This window comes from Cucurbita maxima, unplaced genomic scaffold (genome assembly GCF_002738345.1).
Source record: "Cucurbita maxima cultivar Rimu unplaced genomic scaffold, Cmax_1.0 Cma_Scf00226, whole genome shotgun sequence".
Lineage (NCBI taxonomy): Eukaryota > Viridiplantae > Streptophyta > Magnoliopsida > Cucurbitales > Cucurbitaceae > Cucurbita > Cucurbita maxima.
Window position 1 is genome coordinate 52,228 of NW_019272242.1, and position 19,081 is coordinate 71,308.

At 35.4% G+C, this 19,081-nt stretch overlaps 3 protein-coding genes and 1 long non-coding RNA gene across 5 annotated transcripts; 2 read left to right on the forward strand and 2 right to left on the reverse strand.

The window, feature by feature from the left end:
* Window positions 1–6,564: 6,564 nt before the first annotated feature.
* Window positions 6,565–8,302, forward strand: LOC111474062 (aspartyl protease family protein 2-like). The gene has a single exon (XM_023119322.1). The coding sequence runs from the start codon at window positions 6,606–6,608 to the stop codon at window positions 8,028–8,030; it is 1,425 nt and encodes a 474-aa protein (XP_022975090.1). The 5' UTR covers window positions 6,565–6,605; the 3' UTR covers window positions 8,031–8,302.
* A 1,335-nt stretch (window positions 8,303–9,637) lies between these two features.
* On the forward strand, window positions 9,638–14,378 carry LOC111474061. 2 transcript variants are annotated; one of them, XR_002715846.1, is made up of 6 exons: window positions 9,638–12,020; window positions 12,094–12,713; window positions 12,842–13,051; window positions 13,486–13,703; window positions 13,815–14,013; window positions 14,218–14,378. XR_002715846.1 is itself a non-coding variant. In XM_023119321.1 (5 exons), the coding sequence occupies exons 1-5, from the start codon at window positions 9,719–9,721 to the stop codon at window positions 13,855–13,857; spliced, it is 3,393 nt and encodes a 1,130-aa protein (XP_022975089.1). In that variant the 5' UTR covers window positions 9,638–9,718; the 3' UTR covers window positions 13,858–14,123. The 2 variants fall into 2 exon arrangements, 1 of the variants encoding a protein (XP_022975089.1); XM_023119321.1 differs by lacking the exon at window positions 14,218–14,378 and having other exon boundaries at window positions 13,815–14,123.
* Window positions 14,379–14,956: 578 nt separating this feature from the next.
* On the reverse strand, window positions 14,957–17,148 carry LOC111474059 (uncharacterized membrane protein YuiD-like). The gene is made up of 2 exons (XM_023119318.1): window positions 16,451–17,148; window positions 14,957–15,250 (listed from the first exon to the last, which is right to left on the reverse strand). The coding sequence occupies exons 1-2, from the start codon at window positions 17,075–17,077 to the stop codon at window positions 15,080–15,082; spliced, it is 798 nt and encodes a 265-aa protein (XP_022975086.1). The 5' UTR covers window positions 17,078–17,148; the 3' UTR covers window positions 14,957–15,079.
* Window positions 17,149–17,854: 706 nt separating this feature from the next.
* Window positions 17,855–19,081, reverse strand: LOC111474063. Its single transcript, XR_002715847.1, has 3 exons — window positions 18,995–19,081; window positions 18,811–18,863; window positions 17,855–18,039 (listed from the first exon to the last, which is right to left on the reverse strand). It is a non-coding gene; the product is annotated as an uncharacterized LOC111474063 (long non-coding RNA).

Consider the following 19,081-nt stretch of genomic DNA (forward strand, 5'->3'; position numbering starts at 1 on the left):
CTGCAACAATTTAAGATGACGAAGTGCAACCTGGTCATGTTTGGTTCGGGAAGGGATCGTCGAAGTTTTGAAATGAATGGAAAGACAATCCCACCAAGTATAACTCGGACACTTGTATAACTCGGGAAAGATGCTAAAGGAAGCTTGGTGAATCCCACCAAGTATAGACGAGTCATTGGAAGTCTAAGATACTTGATACATACTCGTCCAAATCTTTTATATATTGTCGGAATGATGAGTAGATACATAAAGAAGTTTACTATGATGTATCATCACGTGGTCAAACACATTCATTGTTATGCAAAGAAAAACCACAAACTGCAAGCTAAAGTATCAAAGATGGTGAGGACTTGAAGAACCGGTCCATCTTATTTATAGTGATTTAACCAGAGAGGCAGATGATGTTTTATCTCAACGAAAATTTTATCACTTTGTAATCTAAAAAAAGCGAGTTGTGGCACTACCTTCCCGTGAGGTGGAGTTCATGGCAGCAACTGTGACACTATACCAAGTATTGTGGCTGAAAATTTTGTTGAGCAAAGTGACCGAAAGTGAGTCAAAGTCAGTAACTCTCTACGTCGACAACAAATATTTGATTTCATTAATGAAGAATCCAATATTTTCACGAATGCAGCAAACACATCGACACGTGCTTCTACTTTGTTCGTGAGTGTGTTGAAAAGTGACACATCATTAGAGAGCTACACATGGATAGTCTCACCAAGCCTTAATCAGAGTTAAATTTGTCAAGCTTACATGAGAGATCGAGAGATTATAAGTCAATAAGCTTGACTTGTACTTAGTTTAGCTTTTGCGTGAGATATTAACTTGTGGACAAGTTTAGAAGTTGTTAACTTGTAAAGCAAACTTGGGAGATAATAACTAGGGGAGCAAACATGGAATTAACCACTAAGAATTTGAGTTCGATCAAATTTAGGAGATAATAACTTGTTCGAAATCTATTCCATTAGATATAACTACAATTAATATCACTACAGTCGGGCTATTAACCATGAAATAAGCCACCAAGAATCTGATGGTCAGTCATGCTAATTTCACGAATCAGTACTTTGAAACATGTTCTCATCACTTCAACAATGATACTAGAAATGAAATATAAAGGAGAAAGCTAGTGGCCAAGTGTGAATTCTTTCGAGGCAAGGGTCCGATCCGGTTTGAGGTGGTTTTGTTGTTTACATGCATGTAATTAGTCTAAGTTTCTATTGCTCGAGTTAGTCTTTAAAAGCTTAGTGATTGACGACAAGGAAATATGGTAGTAGAAGCTTATCAAAAAGTAATATTTTTGTAAATCAGTTTTTTAAAAAAACTATTTAATTTAATAATCCGTAGAAGTTAGACTATAAATTGGATAGTCACTTATAGGGGTGTATATGGTCAGGTGGTCGGGTTGGTTGGATTGGTAACCCAACCCAACCCTCTATTTTCGGGTTGTGTAAATTTTTTTTTAACTTTTATTTATCCACACTTTATAATTATTTGGATACAATATTAGATGAAATATATTAAAAGTTCACAAACAAACACAGATACGAAGACAATTAAATACCGATATTTTTTTAAAATTGATTAGAGTAACAACAATATAAGATAGATCATGAAATTAAATAAACAATAAAAATATTTAGTTTAAGAGTATTGTATATAACAAAAATAAAAATATATAAAAATATTTTAGTTGAAATATACTTATTTATACGTTACTTAAACTATTAAAAAAATAAAAATATATATAAATTGTGATTTAAAATATATATAAAGCATTCATATTTTCCATTTTTCCCTTACGTACAAGATTTATGCATTTATTCTCGCTTCCCACTCTTTTTTACAGGAAATTACTCCCTTAATCAAAAGTCATACCTCTTATATTCTCATATTCTAACTCTCCTTCTTCTTTGGAAACGACTTTGACTCTCCAAACTTTTTAGGTTTTCGAAGGTATTTGAGAGTACGGGAAAATCGAGAGGGTTAGTCAGGAAAAACGTGTGGGTGGTTCGCTGGTTTTCTTCTGTGAGTGGCCGGAGGGAGAATCGATTGAAGCTATCGGTGTTGAATACCGTTGCGCGTCTGTCTGAATAGGCGAGGGGTGTCGTCGCATTGTCGGAATCGGGGTTGTGACGTCGTCGTTGGCGGCGCAGCGACGATTAGGGTTTACGCGAGATTTCGGGTAAGGAAGACGAAGGAAAATGGGTCAGGTTCACGTTCGGCCTCTGGACCAGCCCACGAAACGGACGCGGGCCCTGTGCGTTTCGGCCCAACACGGACGCGCTGCAGCCTTGGTCTCGGCTCTACACGTGTGCTCTCGGCTCGGCTCCGTCAAATCCCGAGGCTCGGCTTGGTGACTCGGTATCACTATAATATATCGATTCTAAGGTTTTCGACCCTTCCGAAGTCGTTTCTGCCCTTAGTTTTACCAGAGATCAGTATGATTCCTAAATGTTAAAGACAGATTAGGTTGGAGTTATTTTGATAAATAACATGAGGTTTAGCTAGGGTACCTTATGAAATGTTCTAAGTTTTTATGTGGTTATCATAGGACGTATTTAACCGCTGAGATTAGCTCGTTGTGAGTGACTTCAACCAAGACCATCGAGGTAAGTGACCTTACTATTGGAGTTAGCTTACTACTACGTGTTGTATGATGGTGCGTGCCTTGTGGCCCTTGCATGCACCATATTTATGTGATATGATATGTGATGTATGAATTATGTTGACTGTTGACATGTTTATGTTATGTGAAGATATGAATGATATGTTAGTAGTATACGCCATGAAAATATGAATGATATGTTAGTAGTATATGCCATGAAAAGGTTGATCGATGCCATGTATACACGTAGTATTTTCGAGTCATGTCATGAGATGTTTATGCAACTGGAATGTACTTTCATGTTATGTAATATGCCATGTAATGTAAGTCATCTAAGATGTCATGTAATGTAAGAAGCGTATATGCAATATTAGCACTACATATGTAAGTTCATGTTAGATATGTTAAGGGATCTCATGCATATATGTATGTCATGTGCATCGGGATCCTTCCCCTTTATGTTATGAAAGAATGAAATACGATATTTATGTTTGCCATGATATCATGCAGGCCTTTTTCTGTTCTGTGGTGTTTGGCTACGTGTAACACGTTGTGCCCGACCAAGTCAGGCACAGGGGGTATGTTTACGAGCCCGCCTGGTGGGTCCATGTACACGTTAGGTCCCGCTCATATGTTGCATGTGTTTGCATTCCTAACCCCAACAGTGGGTGACTTACTGAGTATTTCATAAAATATTCAAGTCAAGTGCTACCTAGGAGGTGAGGACAACATGTAAGTTGGAGATGATATATTTTTAGGAGTTTACTTTATTTAGATTTATTTTTGAATTTGGTTATTGAAGGTTTATTTATTTGAAGATAGGTTGTTTTTGATTTTATGAATTTTTATGGAAGACTTTGTTTTGTAAGGTTATTTATGATGAGTTTTCGCCTAATGAATTAGGTATGCAGTGACGTTACTAATTAGATTTAGAAAATTGGGGACGTTATAATATATATATATATAAAAGAAACTAAACAAAAAATTAAAAATAATAAAATAATATAAAAAAAATTAAGCAAAATGTATATATACATATAAGAAACTAAAAAAAGAAATTAAAAATAAAAAAAATAAAAAATAATATAAACAAAACAAAAAAACTAAAAAAAAGAAATTAAAAATAACAAAATAAAAAAATAATATAAAAAGAAATTAAACAAAATGTATATATATATAAGAAACTAAAAAAAGAAATTAAAAATAACAAAATAAAAAAAATAATATAAACCAAACAAATAAATTAAAAATAAAAACAGAAATAAGTCGGAGACGTGAATATTTTTGAATTGGACTCAATACTACTATGGCAAACCCATTAATAGAAAAGTATTCTTAATATTATATATATATATATATATATATATATATATATATATATATATTTAGTTTGGGTCAACTTGAATGTTTTACCCATGAACCCAAAATTGAACCGATTCAGTTCGGGTTCAAAAAAATGAACCCAACTCAACCCTTATAATTTGAGTTGGGTTGATCCGGATTGTCGAGTTGCCGGGTTGAATGTACACTCCTAATCACTTATTCGAATAGATCAATGATGAAGTTGACTTTAGTAAATCTCCTATCTTTTAACCTCGTCATTATATATATATATATATATATATATATATATATATATATATTTTTTTTTTTTTTTCTATTNATTTTACGATATTAGAAAAGAAAAAAAAAACTTATTCCATGACCTCAAGATTGAAGGAGAAAATTGGTCAACAATTAGCACCTCAAATGTCTTTTTAAATTTCATTATTTTATTCCAAATTAAGAGTATACAAAAGTAAATAAATTATTCAATTTAAATACAACTACAATTCATTATTATTTTAGTAGATATTGTTCGCTTTAACCCATTATATATTACCGTCAGTCTCACACTTTTAAAGGAGAGCTTTCCACACCCTTATAAAAAATAAAAAAATGTTTCGTTCTACTCTTTAACCGATATGAGATCTTATAACATCTCTTGGGAGGCTAGCATCTGTTGGATGATGAAAGTCCCACATCGACTAATTTAGGGAATTATCATGAGTTTATTAGTGAGAAATACTAACTCCAATGGTATGAGGCCATGAGAGCTTATGTTCAAAGTGGACAATATCATACTATTGTGGAGAGTCGTGTTCGTCTAACAACATCCTTGCTTACATATCCCAATGTTTAGCTTTGATATCATTTTTAATGGCCCTAAATCCACTACTAATAGACATTGTCCACTTTATTTATCTTCCTACCTAAGAAAATCATAATTTTTGACATTGAATTTTCTTGGGAATGCAATTTGGGTAGGATATTTATGAGAATTGGGTGGATAGTGAAATCTTTGAATACATAGAAAACAAGAGCAAGAATTTCATGAATTCATTTGATTTTTTTTTTTTTTTTTTTTTTTTTGGGGATAACTTTGTATAAATCTCTTGTGATGAAGAATGGATAATGACAAAAGGTGAAGGGAATTGTTGTATTATATTATACAATTTTTTATAATAATACATGATATATATTTTTTTATGCTATTAATTTTATAAACTTTATATAATTCATCAATATATTAAAATTGAATAATTAATTAGGTTAATTCCATACATTATAATAAAATAATTTAAATAAATAAAATATATTATATATTAAAAAAGCTTACGTTTTTGCGGAGGTATCAAATACACTTATTCGTGAGTATACAAAAACTATAAGAATAACTCATTTTGATGTTCGGTCTTCCAAATTTTGTATCGAATAAAAATAAATATTTTTTTATTAATTTTTTTTAAAAAAATGATCATTTCCTTGATCTCAATTCAAACAGCAAAAATGCTTTTTTTTTTTTTTTTTTAGATTATTTATTTAGAAAAGGAAAAGGTAGAAAATGGGACATGGAAATGAGTTGTAATTTGAATTAATTAAACACAACAAACGGCAAGAAAGTAAGGGACTATATTGTAAATTGAAATAACATTGCAAGGGCTTTTTCGTCATTTCGTCTACTATTACCGGTTACCTTTGGCCTCAGTCACAGCACTTCCCCCAATAATGGGTATCTTTCCCATTTTTGCTTTGTGGCTCCACCCCTAACCCCCACCTCTCCTGTCATTGTTTTTCTTGAGAAATTTTATTTATCTTTTTGACTTTTTTAGAATATTACAAAAAGAGTTAATATTCCACTCACTAATTACCACCATCAAAATTCCAATACCAGATATTACTCAGTAAATAAAATATTTCTTATATTTATAATTATTGAATTAAAAAAAGAAAAAAAACTATTATATAAACCCGGTTTGATTCATTGATAAATCGCTACACTTAAATTTTAAAAATATCTAATATATTTTTAAATTTTAAATTTTATGTTTAATAAAATTCTAAATTTTTAATTTTATGTTTAATATGTTGGATATGAATCTCTACTTGGGTTCATTTTTTTAAAAAAAATTTAAGAACTAAAAAATAAAGTCTGAGGATTAAATTATAATAAAACCAACAATATTAAATTTAACTAAAATCTAATTTTATTAAAATATTTAAATTCTAAAATTTATTAAAAATGGAAGAATAGAAGTAAGGGCATCCAAAAATAGAGGGAAAAAGTATTTTTTTTTTTAAAAGTTAAGAATATTAGTGAAAAATTGAAAATTTTAATCTTTTTAAAAATTAAAATATTAATATATTTTTTTGAAAGTTTAATGCTGTAGTAATGATTTTCGTTTCATAATATTAAAAAAAAAATTAAAAATTTTAAAAATATTTTTGAAATAAATTACTCAACCTAAAACTAAAATAATAGTATTTTAAAAATTTAAAGTTCTAGTATTAAATAAATATGTTATATATATATATATTATACAATGATAATTCGACTCCCAAAAAAATTAAAAGTAAAAAATAAAACTTTTATAAAGTCCACTTTAATTCTTTATACTTCTTTTATTTATACTCTCACACCTGTGCCGAACTCGTACCTCCCGCACTCTCAAAAATGGAGGCAAAAACCAGTGCATTACCCTTTATCGGCTTTCTTCTCACTCTTCTCTCTCTCTCCACCGCCTTCTCCGACTTCCAGACCCTTATACCCAAACCTCTTCCGGCTTCACCTTCACTCTTCTCGCCTGAATCCGACACCGATTCCGAGTCTTTCATCTCCTCGGAGGCCGGCTTAGAGTTGCAGCTTCACCATTTGGATGCTCTGTCTCTGAACAGAACGCCGGAGGAGCTCTTCCATCTCCGCCTTCAGAGAGACGCTCTCAGAGTCACGAAACTGAGTTCACTCAGTGGTGGCTCTCAGAATCTTAGCCAAGCTAGTGGGACCAGCCACGGGACCACTGGGTTCAGTAGCTCAGTGATCTCGGGACTCGCTCAGGGTAGCGGCGAGTACTTCACGCGCATCGGCGTTGGCACGCCGCCCAAGTATATCTACATGGTTCTTGACACTGGTAGCGATATTGTTTGGCTACAGTGCGCTCCCTGTAAGAATTGCTACTCTCAGACCGACCCGGTTTTCAACCCGGTTAAGTCCAGATCCTACTCCAAGGTCCTTTGCCGAACGCCGCTTTGTCTCCGGCTCGAATCTCCGGGGTGCAACCAGAAGCAGACGTGTCTCTACCAGGTTTCTTACGGGGACGGTTCCTATACCACTGGTGAATTCGTCACCGAAACCCTAACCTTCCGGCGGACTAAAGTGGAGCGCGTAGCCCTAGGTTGCGGCCACGATAATGAGGGCTTATTCGTTGGTGCGGCGGGGCTTTTAGGTCTCGGTCGGGGAGGATTGTCATTTCCGTCGCAAGCTGGCCGGAGTTTCAATCAGAAATTCTCCTACTGCTTGGTGGACCGATCCGCCTCTTCCAAACCGTCCTCCGTCGTCTTCGGTGACTCCGCCGTATCTAGAACCGCCCGGTTCACTCCTCTTCTCACAAACCCTAGGCTGGATACATTTTACTATGTCGAACTGTTAGGGATCAGCGTCGGAGGCACGCCTGTTTCCCGCATCTCCGCTTCACATTTCAAGCTCGATTCGAACGGAAATGGTGGAGTCATCATCGATTGCGGTACCTCCGTCACTCGATTAAACCGACCGGCGTACATAGCCTTGCGCAACGCCTTCCGTGCTGGAGCCTCGAGTTTGAAATTGGCCCCTGAGTTTTCCCTTTTCGATACTTGCTACGACTTATCCGGGAAAACGACGGTGAAGGTTCCGACGGTGGTGCTACATTTTAGAGGCGCTGACGTGTCGTTACCAGCGTCCAATTATCTTATCCCGGTCGACGACAACGGGAGGTTCTGCTTCGCCTTCGCTGGAACGACCAGTGGGCTGTCCATCATCGGCAACATTCAGCAGCAAGGATTCCGGGTCGTGTACGATTTGGCGGGTTCCCGGGTCGGATTCTCCCCTCGTGGTTGTGCCTGATGTCGACGGACCGACGTAATGCAAGGCCGGGAAAATCCTCCCGCCGCCGTCTGTCCATTTCCTTTTTTCAGTTCAGTCGTGATGATTAAAAATAAAGAAAAAGAAAAAAGGAAAAGTTTAAACAGACTAGCTGAGCTGTATCAGTATCAAAAAATTGGAGGTGAAAGGAGTATATGGACTCAGAACGGTGTCGTTTAATGTTTACTATTTTACTTGACTTCTTCTATCTTTACCCTTTGAATATTTTAGTCTGCCAAATCAGTGTCTTATTTCAAATAAATAATTTAAAATAAATTAAGGTTGAGTTGATAATTAAGCTGAGTCAAATATTTTTTTTATTAGGCCCAGTTAGTGTAAAAATATATTTTATTTTACGGTTAAATTGAAGAAAATTATAACTTTAAAAGTTAGAATTTCATATTTATTATTTAATATAATTTTATGAAATATTTTCTATAATCTGCTAAATGACTAATTTCAATATTTAAAAATTCTATTTTTTTTAATTAGTAAACTTATAATTTAATTTTAAATATTTCTATGCTTATGTTTTATGTAAGGTTAATATGTAATGCTTAATTATAATTTTTTTAAAAAGTAAAGAGTATTAGTGGGAAGAAAGAGACACAATTTGGAATTCAAAACAATAAGATATTATAAATCTAGTCTAATCCTTAAATTTATAAATTTTAATGTTAGGTAAATTTGTTAGTCTTAACAAAAAAAATTAATAGATAAATATTTTATACTAACTAATATAAAATTCAAAGTTTATATAAAGCTCAATTTTCTACACCAACTCACGAATTATAATAATAATAATAATATATATATATTAAAGTTTAAGAATATTACATAATTTTTAAAGTTTTGGAGGCATTTTTTTTTTTAAGTTAGATAACATTCGATATTAGTTTAGTCATTATTTTTATTATTAATCATATAAGTAATATTATTATTTTATATGGTTAAGTTAATAAAATTATTTTTAAATTTTAGAGGGCTTTTTTAACTCTCAAACGTTTCAATAATTCAAAAACTTTTTAAAAGCAAGCCTCAAAATTATCTTTATTATTTGCTTTTATAAACTTTATTAATACTATGGTTTAAAAAATATTCATACTTCAAAAATACCTTTTGATTTTTTAAAACTATCTTTAAACTTTTTTAAGAAAATAAAAAAAACATTTAAATGAATTTTTAAAAATAACGTTAAAAAGTTTGGATATAATCTCGAAGTGTCAATCAATGATTAGAAAAAAATGGTAATACTAATTTTAAATTTTATTTTTTTAAATATAATATTAACTCTAAGATATTTTTTAACTTTTAAATAAGTAACAAAAAAAAAAAAAATCAAATTCAAATATATCTTTTAAACAAATTACTATGGCTTACATAAATTAAAAAAAAAATATATATATATATATATTTTTTTTCTACAATTTTTTTGAAAATTAATAGATATTTAGTTTATAGATAATTTTATTAATTTAGCGTATATATTTTTTTCATTTTGCCGTATGGAGCACAAGGGTAAGATGGAGTATCCAACGACGTCGTTAAGGAGGCGCCATCTTGGTGATGTGAAGCACGGGGTTTTAGCTAATTCCCTATTAGCTCAACTTCTCGCTCTGCGCATTACTCCCCATTTTCTTCCTTCATTCTTATGAATCCTTCCTTCTCGCATGGAGCTTCTTTCTCCCATCTCCTCTTCTCCCTCTTCAATAACCACTCCTTCCGTTTCACTCTTCCCTGCCAAATTTCCAATTCTAAATTGGCATAACAAAACCCAATTCAGGATTCAACAACCCGCCTCCAAAATCTACAGATACCCAACTTTTAATCTTCCAAGATGTAGAACCAACTTGATAGTTTTCGCTAATTTCCCTCGTCCCACCAGACGCGGCAGTTCGCTTCGGAAGAAACTCACCCAGGAGCAACAGGTACGTCGAATTCCCACTCCCGACAATTTAAATCCTGATTTTCAATTGCGCGAACGAATTTCTGATCATAGTGAGACTGCCAGTCGTGTTGGTGGTGATGTTAGTGATAATACTGTTGAAACAAAACCGAAAGGTTTAGGTGAATCTGTTTTGTGGAATAGATTAGAGAATTGGGTTGATCAATATAAGCAGGATATTGAGTTTTGGGGGATTGGTTCTGGTCCTATATTTACGATATTTCAAGACTCAGATGAGAATGTCAAATGGGTTTCTATTAATGAGGATGAAATTTTAGCGAGAACCCAAGTTGAGAGAGTTGATTTGGATGACACAAATGGAGTGAACCATAAAATCTCGGCTGCAAGAAGGATTGCAAGAGAAATGGAGAGTGGGAAGAATGTGCTTCCAAGGAATAGTTCAGTCGCCAAGTTTGTAATTGAAGGAGATGATCAGTCTACTGTTCTGAAAGCTGCTCAGGGTTTCAATTTTAGGCCTGAGGTTTTTACCAAGTTTTCACGAGCTGGGGGCTTAGTTCTATGTAGTTTTCTCTTACTTTTTTCTTTGAAGAAATTGTTCACTTTCAAAAAGGAGGAGGTTGAGTATAGCGAATTCGAGAAAGAAATGATGAGGAGGAAGATCAAATTTAGAAAGGGGAAAGAGGTGTTGGAGAATGGTAGAGTTGAAGTTATTCAAGAACGTGCAAAACCACCTAAGGTGTCATTTGAAAAGCCCAAATTAGATAAGCAAGAACTTATGCGTACTATAGCAAAAGAAAAATCGAAAGCATCAGCTACCAATCTAGTTTTAGTTGAGTCTACGGAGGCTTTGAATGAAAGTGTTGTAGATTTGAGTAACAAAATTCAGGAAATAAGAGAGATGGCACGCGATGCACGGGAACTTGAGGCACGAGAAGACCCCTTTTCTGTTTCTGATGAAAGCAGTCTCTTGAATGGAAAATTGCCAAACGAAGATGACATTGTTGAACATACAGATGAAGGTTCCTGTTTTCCGGCTGATGTTTTAGCACAGGATGAGCATGTGCTTGAAAGTGTTGAGAGTGAGCTCCCACACAGTGTAGCTTCTGAAGAGAAAAAGGATTTGCAAATATCTAGCACGTCAAGCGTGGAAGTGCCACTTAATGGCTATAGCACCTCATGGGATGTTAAAGATTGTAAGACTTCTTTAGGAGTTATGGATACAACGCAATCTGAAACTTACTGTGATACTGAGAAACTAAAAACAGATTCCGAACAAAAGAAACTAAAAATCTTGAGAACAGTGAAGGAAGCTAGGGAGTATCTCTCTGAAAAACAACAAAAACAAATGCCTGATGAGAAAATTCAAGGCATAACTGCACAAGAATTTGCTGCTGCTCCAGGGCTTTCAAATGATAACATGTTGGAAAATGTGGTGAACAAGGAAGCAGATTCAGAAAATATACTGTTCAAATCTTCCTTTTCATTTGAGGCATTAGATTCGTCATCTTTGATTAGTGACAATGTTGATTCAGCACACAGTGATAAAAGTTCCATCTCACTCGAGGACGACCGCTCTAAAAGTTCTGTGGAAGGAGGACCCTCAGTAGGCGGCAGTCAAGATCTCCACAAGTCATTGGATCGTGAAAGCAATGATCGTGATGCAGAAACCATGCCGTATGGAGAAACAAAGAGCTGGATGGAAGATAATTTTGATGAACTTGAGCCTTTTGTTAAGAAGATTGGAGTTGGCTTTAGAGATAACTATATGGTTGCTAGAGAGAAAGGTGAACAGCAATCTGATGCCATTTCTACATTTGCACAACTTAAGTATGAAAATGACAATGAAGAGGAGCTTGAGTGGATGAAGGACGACAACCTTAGAGATATTGTTTTTAAGGTTAGAGAAAATGAACTATCGAACCGAGATCCATTCTATTCAATGGATCCAGAGGAAAAGCGTACGTTCTTTAAGGGTCTTGAGAAGAAAGTCGAGAGAGAGAATGAAAAGCTGTTGAAGTTGCATAAGTGGCTCCACTCCAGCATTGAAAATCTTGACTATGGAGCAGGTATTTCAATGTTCTTGAGCTTTTTATGTTAAATAGTTCTTATCCTGATTCCCCCTTATGTTCTTTTCTCTAGATGGCATCAGCATATACGATCCACCCGAAAAAATCATTCCCCGTTGGAAGGGTCCTCCTTTAGAAAAGAACCCTGAGTTCATCAATGACTTCCTGGAGCAAAGAAAGGAAATTTTCGCTGTGAAAGCTGGTTTGCCTCTTTCTACGAATAAAGACGAGCAGAAGTCTTCTAATCCCGATGGTAGCATTGAAAATATCAATGATCCCAATATGACAATTCATAACAAAGAAAGGAAAGATTCTACGACAATTATAGAAAGTAGTGATGGATCCATCAGACGTGGTAAAAAATCAGGGAAGGAATTTTGGCAACACACAAAGAAATGGTCCCAGGGATTTTTGGAATCTTATAATGCAGAGACAGATCCAGAAGTCAAATCTGTTATGAAGGATATTGGAAAAGATTTAGATCGGTGGATTACTGAGAAAGAAGTGCAAGAAGCTGCCGAGTTAATGGACAAGTTGCCTGAGAGGAATAAAAACTTCATGGAAAAGAAATTGAACAAGCTCAAAAGAGAAATGGAAATGTTCGGACCACAGGCTGTCGTTAGCAAGTACCGTGAGTATGCAGAAGAAAAGGAAGAAGATTATTTGTGGTGGTTAGATCTTCGCCATGTACTTGTGAGTATGATTAAAACTCAACTTATGATGTTACAAATACTTTTGGAACATTGTTTCACTTCAACTTTCATTTGAATATTTTGAAATTCTTTGTGATTTGATTTTGAACACTTCATTTAACTTTACAGTGCATCGAACTGTATACGGTGCAAGATGGAGAGCAGAGAGTAGGATTCTATTCCTTGGAGATGGCTGAAGATCTTGAACTTGAGCCAAAGCCATGCCATGTTATTGCTTTTGAGGATGCTGGTGATTGCAAAAACTTTTGCTATATCATTCAATCTCATCTGGAAATGTTGGGGACTGGCCATGCGTTTCTTGTCGCACGTCCACCTAAGGTATGGAATAACTTGTTTTCGAGCTTCAAGCTTTCTAATACATTTGACAAACTCGAAAGTGGCTAATGACATTTTGCATTGTCTGTACTTATTTCCCCTTAATCATCTGATGGATTATCTGAATGATCTAGCAAACGTTTGTTCTTACCGAACCAATATCCGTTTGTGGAACTTCCAAACCTTGGGATTTCTCCAATCATTGTGAATTTATATAATTTGCAGGTTGTTGTGGTAATTAAATCATTACTTTGAAGTTACTGTGTGTGCATAGACAATCTTCCTGTTTGATTAATCTCTTTTTGTGATCGTCAACTATTGAGACAACCCGTCGTATTTTGTATGTATTTTTCTTTCTTTTCGTTTTGTTGTTATCCGGATATCTTATCGATTTTACTTGCATAACCGTGTTTCTCTCTTGTTAAAAAATTTGCAAGGATGCCTTTCGGGAAGCCAAAGCCATTGGTTTCGGTGTCACAGTCATTAGAAAAGGTGAGCTTAAGCTCAATGTGGATCAAACGCTGGAGGAAGTGGAGGAACAAATCACTGAAATCGGTAGCAAAATGTACCATGATATGATCATGAAGGAGCGTTCTGTAGATATTAGTTCTTTAATGAATGGTGTACTTGGTTTGAGCAACACACCAACAAGGAGGTACCTTTTGATCCTTGATATATATATATATATATGATACTTTAATGGTTTGTTTGACTTGGCTTTCACTTTGTGAAGTAATCTCTTCTTGATTGTTCACTTTCTTTTCAGAGGAAAATCAAAACGAAAGTTAAAGAAACTGAAGAAAAAATGACTAGAAGCCATGACATAAATATAAGTTGCACATTCCTGCTGACCGACTCCGACCGTCCGACGATGCTGAGGGCTGGAATGGTCGATCCCGGACAGCATTTTTGATGGAAAACTCTCCTGGGTTCTCATCTTGTTTCATGCACTTGTGGAGGTGGAGGTGGAGGTACGTAAACTGATCGATTTCGATGCGAAAAAATAGTTACAAATTGCTTCAGCCGTGTTATGTCAAAACAAAGATTTTGAGATCAAGCATTTTGATCAGAGCTATTTACTCCACTGTTGACAAAGCTAGGAAATGTTAGTGTCATGTCCCTGTAAGCAAAGAGAACTTATATTATGATGTTTGCCATTGATAAAACAGGCGTTTTATGTCACCATAGAGACCCTGCTATCGTTCAGACAATTGCAGTCAGACAATTGCATTGACTTACAGATGGTTTGTACTAGATTTTACCTCTTCATGTCCGATGAAGCCAGTACATCCCAGATCGTACAACTTAAAATGTATCTAGGAACTCAATATTAAATCAATCCGAACTCTTAAGAAACCATACAACAAAGCGTAATCAATCATTAGAATCATCTTCTTACATTCGATCAATCTTGACAGTCTTTGGAGTGTTCGAATGAAAGACTCTAGTTTCTTATCGCGTCTAAACTGTCTCGCCGCTACAAGGACTCGATGTTGTGATGATTCATGGGATTTTTTCTTATTATTTTAAGGCCGATATCAAAACATCACCCCCTAACATCTTTATGGTGCAAGGACAGAATTAAAATAAGATTATTTATGAATTTTTTTAAAAAAAGAATGATATATTCCTAATTTGATTTGGAATTTCTAATTGGATTATTAGAATATAGATTAAATATACACCTTCTCTTAGATGAAGATCAAAAAGAGAGAGGAAGAGTAAAATTTCATACTACATTGTTCTAAGCGAGGCCTCTTATCGTAATAAACATAAGCGGACTCTTATCGCACTGTTAAATTCTACATAAATTAATAGACATCGAACTAAATTGTAATTTCTTTTATGTATTCAAATAGTCTTTTTTATTTATTGTTCATAAACATCTAATAAAAATTAAATTCAATCTAGAAATGAAATTGATTATGGTTACTATGAACAAAGAAGAATGCTATAAAGTTATGATGCCATTTGTAAATTAGAAGGCAAAAAAATGAGCCATTTCCATAGTGAAAAGGAGCTGCGATGGGATCAAGAAGTTGAAGGTGGGATGATGGAGCCCTGACAACAGAACCAAGCAACCACAATGCCTAGCAGAGCACCAGCAAGGACCTGCAATGGCGTGTGCCCAAGCAGCTCTTTCAGCTTTCTTTTTCTTATGGGATGGCCTTCAAACAAGTCCTCAACGATCAGATTAAGAACCTGCATTATCATTTCATTCCAAATCTTTATAATAATATACCTTACTTGTTGGGAAAGCAATTACATAAGTCTAAAATATGCCGCATTTAACACTAGTTTAATTAATTAAGTCATATATTCTCGAACAAGATGATAAAGGTTTTAATCTTTTCATCCTTACATGTTATTGGAGTCAAACGCTTATGACACGATACTTTCTTTATAAAAACCACAAATTAAGATCGATGCAAGTGACATAAGCCACAGATACCACCGTACTATCACTTAAGTTTTGGGTAAATTTCCTGAAGTAACCATCTAACCTTACAACATTTGATGACTTTGGAAATCATGACGCCAAAGACATCTAAATCTAGACACTGGATGTGAGATCCCATATCGATTGGAGAAGAAAACAAACAATCCCTTATAATAAGAGTGTGAAAATTTCTCCCTAATAGACGCGTTTAAAAATGTGAGATTGACGATGATACGTAACGGGCCAAAACAGACACTATGTACTAACAGTGGGCTTGAGTTGTTACAAATAGTATCAGAGCCAAACACTGTGGCAGTATGTCAACGAGAACACTGGCTCCCAAGGAAGGGGGTGGATTGTGAGTTTCCACATAGGTTGGAGAGAGGAACGAAGCATTTCTTATAAGGGTGTGAAAACCTCTCTCTAGTTGATGCGTTTTAAAACCGTGAGAGGTGATGCATAACAGGTCAAAGTGGACAATATACACTAACGGTGGGCTTGGGTTGTTACAAATGGTATTAGAGCAAGTCATCGAGTAATGTGCCAGCAAAGACACTGGCCCTCACGGGGGTGGATTGTGAGATCTTACATTGGTTAGAGAGAGGAACAAAATATTTTTTATCCGAATGTAGAAGTCTCTCCTTAGTAGATACATTTTAAAATCGTGAGGCTGACAATGATACGTAATGATTACTTAGGATATCATTACGAAGCATATCAGCTAACAGAACTCCATACAGTAAGGAACCATAAGCCAGATAAAGCCATGTCAACTCAGCCTCTCCTCCCCAACACACAGAGAAAAACAGAGAAGAAAGCCCATAAATGCAAAAGATCCATATTGATCGGCAGCAGAACTAAGTACTAACCAACATATTCAAACAACTCAATCTGAGAAAGGAAACTTCAAAGTTTTAAGATTATTGTAAGCAAATTTATGTAAAACAAACAAGATTTTGTACCTCAGCTTGCATGCCGGTATGTCGACGAATACCAATTGCATCATACATGACAATAAGACTAAACCCCAAGCAGACTGGAAATAGCGAGTCCGCAACGCCATGACAAAGAGCCACAGAAGTCGTCAAAGCGGTGCACAATGCAGAGTGAGAAGAAGGCATTCCACCACAACCAAACATTATCTTCAAATCCCATTTCCTTTCCACGAAAAAGTTCAACAAAACCTTCGTCGATTGAGAAAAAAACCATGCGAACAATCCCGAAACAAATGTCGGATTCGTCGCCAATGTAGCAACGAACGGACTAATACGGTGCTTCACCGTCGCGGTAATGCTTATCAAAGCAATCTCGAAACTCCCGCTCTGTAAGTAATTTCCACTCCATCCACCATCTACAAATCTCGCTGAAACACTCTGAGCTTTCCGGAGATTCGAACGAAAATTGCGATCACCGCCTTCAGATTTCTGGCTTTTGGCGCTTGGACGAGAGGTAGAAGACAAATCATGTGGAAATCTGCGAAGCTTTTTCGATTGAATGAACCGAAAAGACAAGAAGGTAGTGGAGAGAGGACGAGGGGAGCCATTGAAAACGGGGGCACTCGATCTAAGCCCGACACTAGCAGTTTCCATAAGGGGTTTTGGTTTCTCGGGAATTTGAATCGCTAGATGTGAAGAACTTTGGAGAGGGTTCTAAAGTAACTTGCGAGTCAAGCATATGATTCTCAAAGCATATGCCATTTCCAAACCTTTTATCTATCACCACATTGACAGATCCTCTAGAGACATCAAACCACAAGAACACTGATCCAAAGTCGCCCAAGTTACAACCTGTATTCCATCATTCATGTTACATTCAAACTTTAAAAAGTTGCATGATAGAATCAAGATATCTTATGAAGTGATTCTAATTTAGAGTTTAAAAATAAATTTTCTTTGATCATTCATGTAAATCCAATTTATCATTTTTTGGATTTTAACATTATGATCTATGATCTTGCATAAATGTAACATATACGCAAACAATTTAACAATTTTTTGGTGATCGTCTATCGATCATCAAGTGCTACTTAGGAATGAAGTTTAAACATTCAAACCCACTGCAAACATTTTTTTTATTACAACTTTACAAATTCCAGATTACAAAGTTATAAAGGATATACATTTGTTCCCAAACTGGGAATGTACAAAGCTCCTGTTATACAATCATGCAGAAATACAAGTGGATGACTTTCAAACTTTCGTGTAGTAATGGAACAATACACAGATGAAAAATATTAGAAAACAAACCATCATTCTTGATTGTCAAATTCTTGCTTTGGGGTTTAATCATCTTTCTTTTTTGAAGGAGAGCATATTATTTCCAAACAATTTCCCAGTTTTGACAGAAATCCTTCTTTTCCTGGCGAATGAAGGAGAGCATATTATTTCCAAACAATTTCCCAGTTTTGACAGAAATCCTTCTTTTCCTGGCGAATCAGTTTCCTTCTTATCATGGATGCCATGAACAAGTGCCTGCATTTCATCTTCTGCTCTCTCAAAAATATTTGGCCCCTTCACTTCATTGATTGGCATTTTCTCATTTGAACTCATTTCTGCATCATTTGCCGCACAAAGAAACTCATTAGAAGCAAAATAGCTGCAGCAATATTTGTTTTACAGTAGAATAAAACAAGTAATTCATCAGTAATCCTAAGAAAACATCAGTCGGTACAACAATTTAGACGAACTACTTCGATTTTCCATAAATGTGAACCAGTGGCCAATTAGTATGAACCATTGGGCTTCCTTTCAAGGTTTTAAAAATGCGTCTAATAGAGAGACGTTTTTACACCCAATGCTTCATTTTCCTCCCTAACCAACGTGAGATCTCACAATCCACCTCCTTCAGGGTTTAGTGTCCTCATTGGCCCTCGTTCTCCTCTCCAATCGATATGGGATCTCACAATCCATCCCCTTCTTGGCCTAGTGTCCTCATTGACACTCATTCTCCTCTCCAATCGATGTGGGATCTCACAGTCCACCACCTTTGGGGCCTAACGTTCTCGCTGGCACATCGCCTAGTGTCCACCCCCTTCGGGGCTCACCACCCAGTGTCGGGCTCTAATACCATTTGTAACAACCCAATCCCACCGCTAGTAAATATTGTCTTTTTTGGACTTTTCCTTTTAGACTTTTCCTCAAAAATTTTAAACCGCGTCTGCCAGGGAAAAGTTTCCACGCTCTTATAAAGAATGCTCCATTCTCCTCCCCAACTATTGTTGGATCTCAAAAAACCAGAGTACCATGGTCAAAAGTTATAATAGAGCATAAATAAACAGCATCTTTGGAGAACTCTAAGAATGCAAATTTGAAAACTGTAATACCCGAGAGAGGCATTGCTTCCTTCAGAATTGATGCAGCATTGGTAATTTCATTCCTTCAAAAGAATTGCAGTAAATGAGATAATTTAGAAAGAAAACTAAATGTATCCCATAACTATTGAACCTAAACCTAAACTAATTAAAAACAATCAATCAAAACCTTTTATCGCATGTCTGAGATTCTTACTTAGAGTGAATCGTTTGGATAAGGGCCTGATATTCTTCTGCTGCCCGCTCAAATAAATTTGGAGCTTTGACTTCATCTATTGGAGTA

Bases quoted from the DNA above. Each gene is read 5' to 3' on its own strand.
- LOC111474062 (XM_023119322.1), top strand. From the start codon at position 6,606: ATGGAGGCAAAAACCAGTGCATTACCCTTTATCGGCTTTCTTCTCACT.
- LOC111474061 (XM_023119321.1), top strand. From the start codon at position 9,719: ATGGAGCTTCTTTCTCCCATCTCCTCTTCTCCCTCTTCAATAACCACT. The intron at 12,714-12,841 runs GTGAGTATGATT...TTAACTTTACAG, and splicing joins TAGATCTTCGCCATGTACTT to TGCATCGAACTGTATACGGT. The intron at 13,052-13,485 runs GTATGGAATAAC...AAAATTTGCAAG, and splicing joins TTGTCGCACGTCCACCTAAG to GATGCCTTTCGGGAAGCCAA.
- LOC111474059 (XM_023119318.1), bottom strand. From the start codon at position 17,077: ATGGAAACTGCTAGTGTCGGGCTTAGATCGAGTGCCCCCGTTTTCAAT. The intron at 15,251-16,450 runs GTACAAAATCTT...ATGATAATGCAG, and splicing joins ATACCGGCATGCAAGCTGAG to GTTCTTAATCTGATCGTTGA.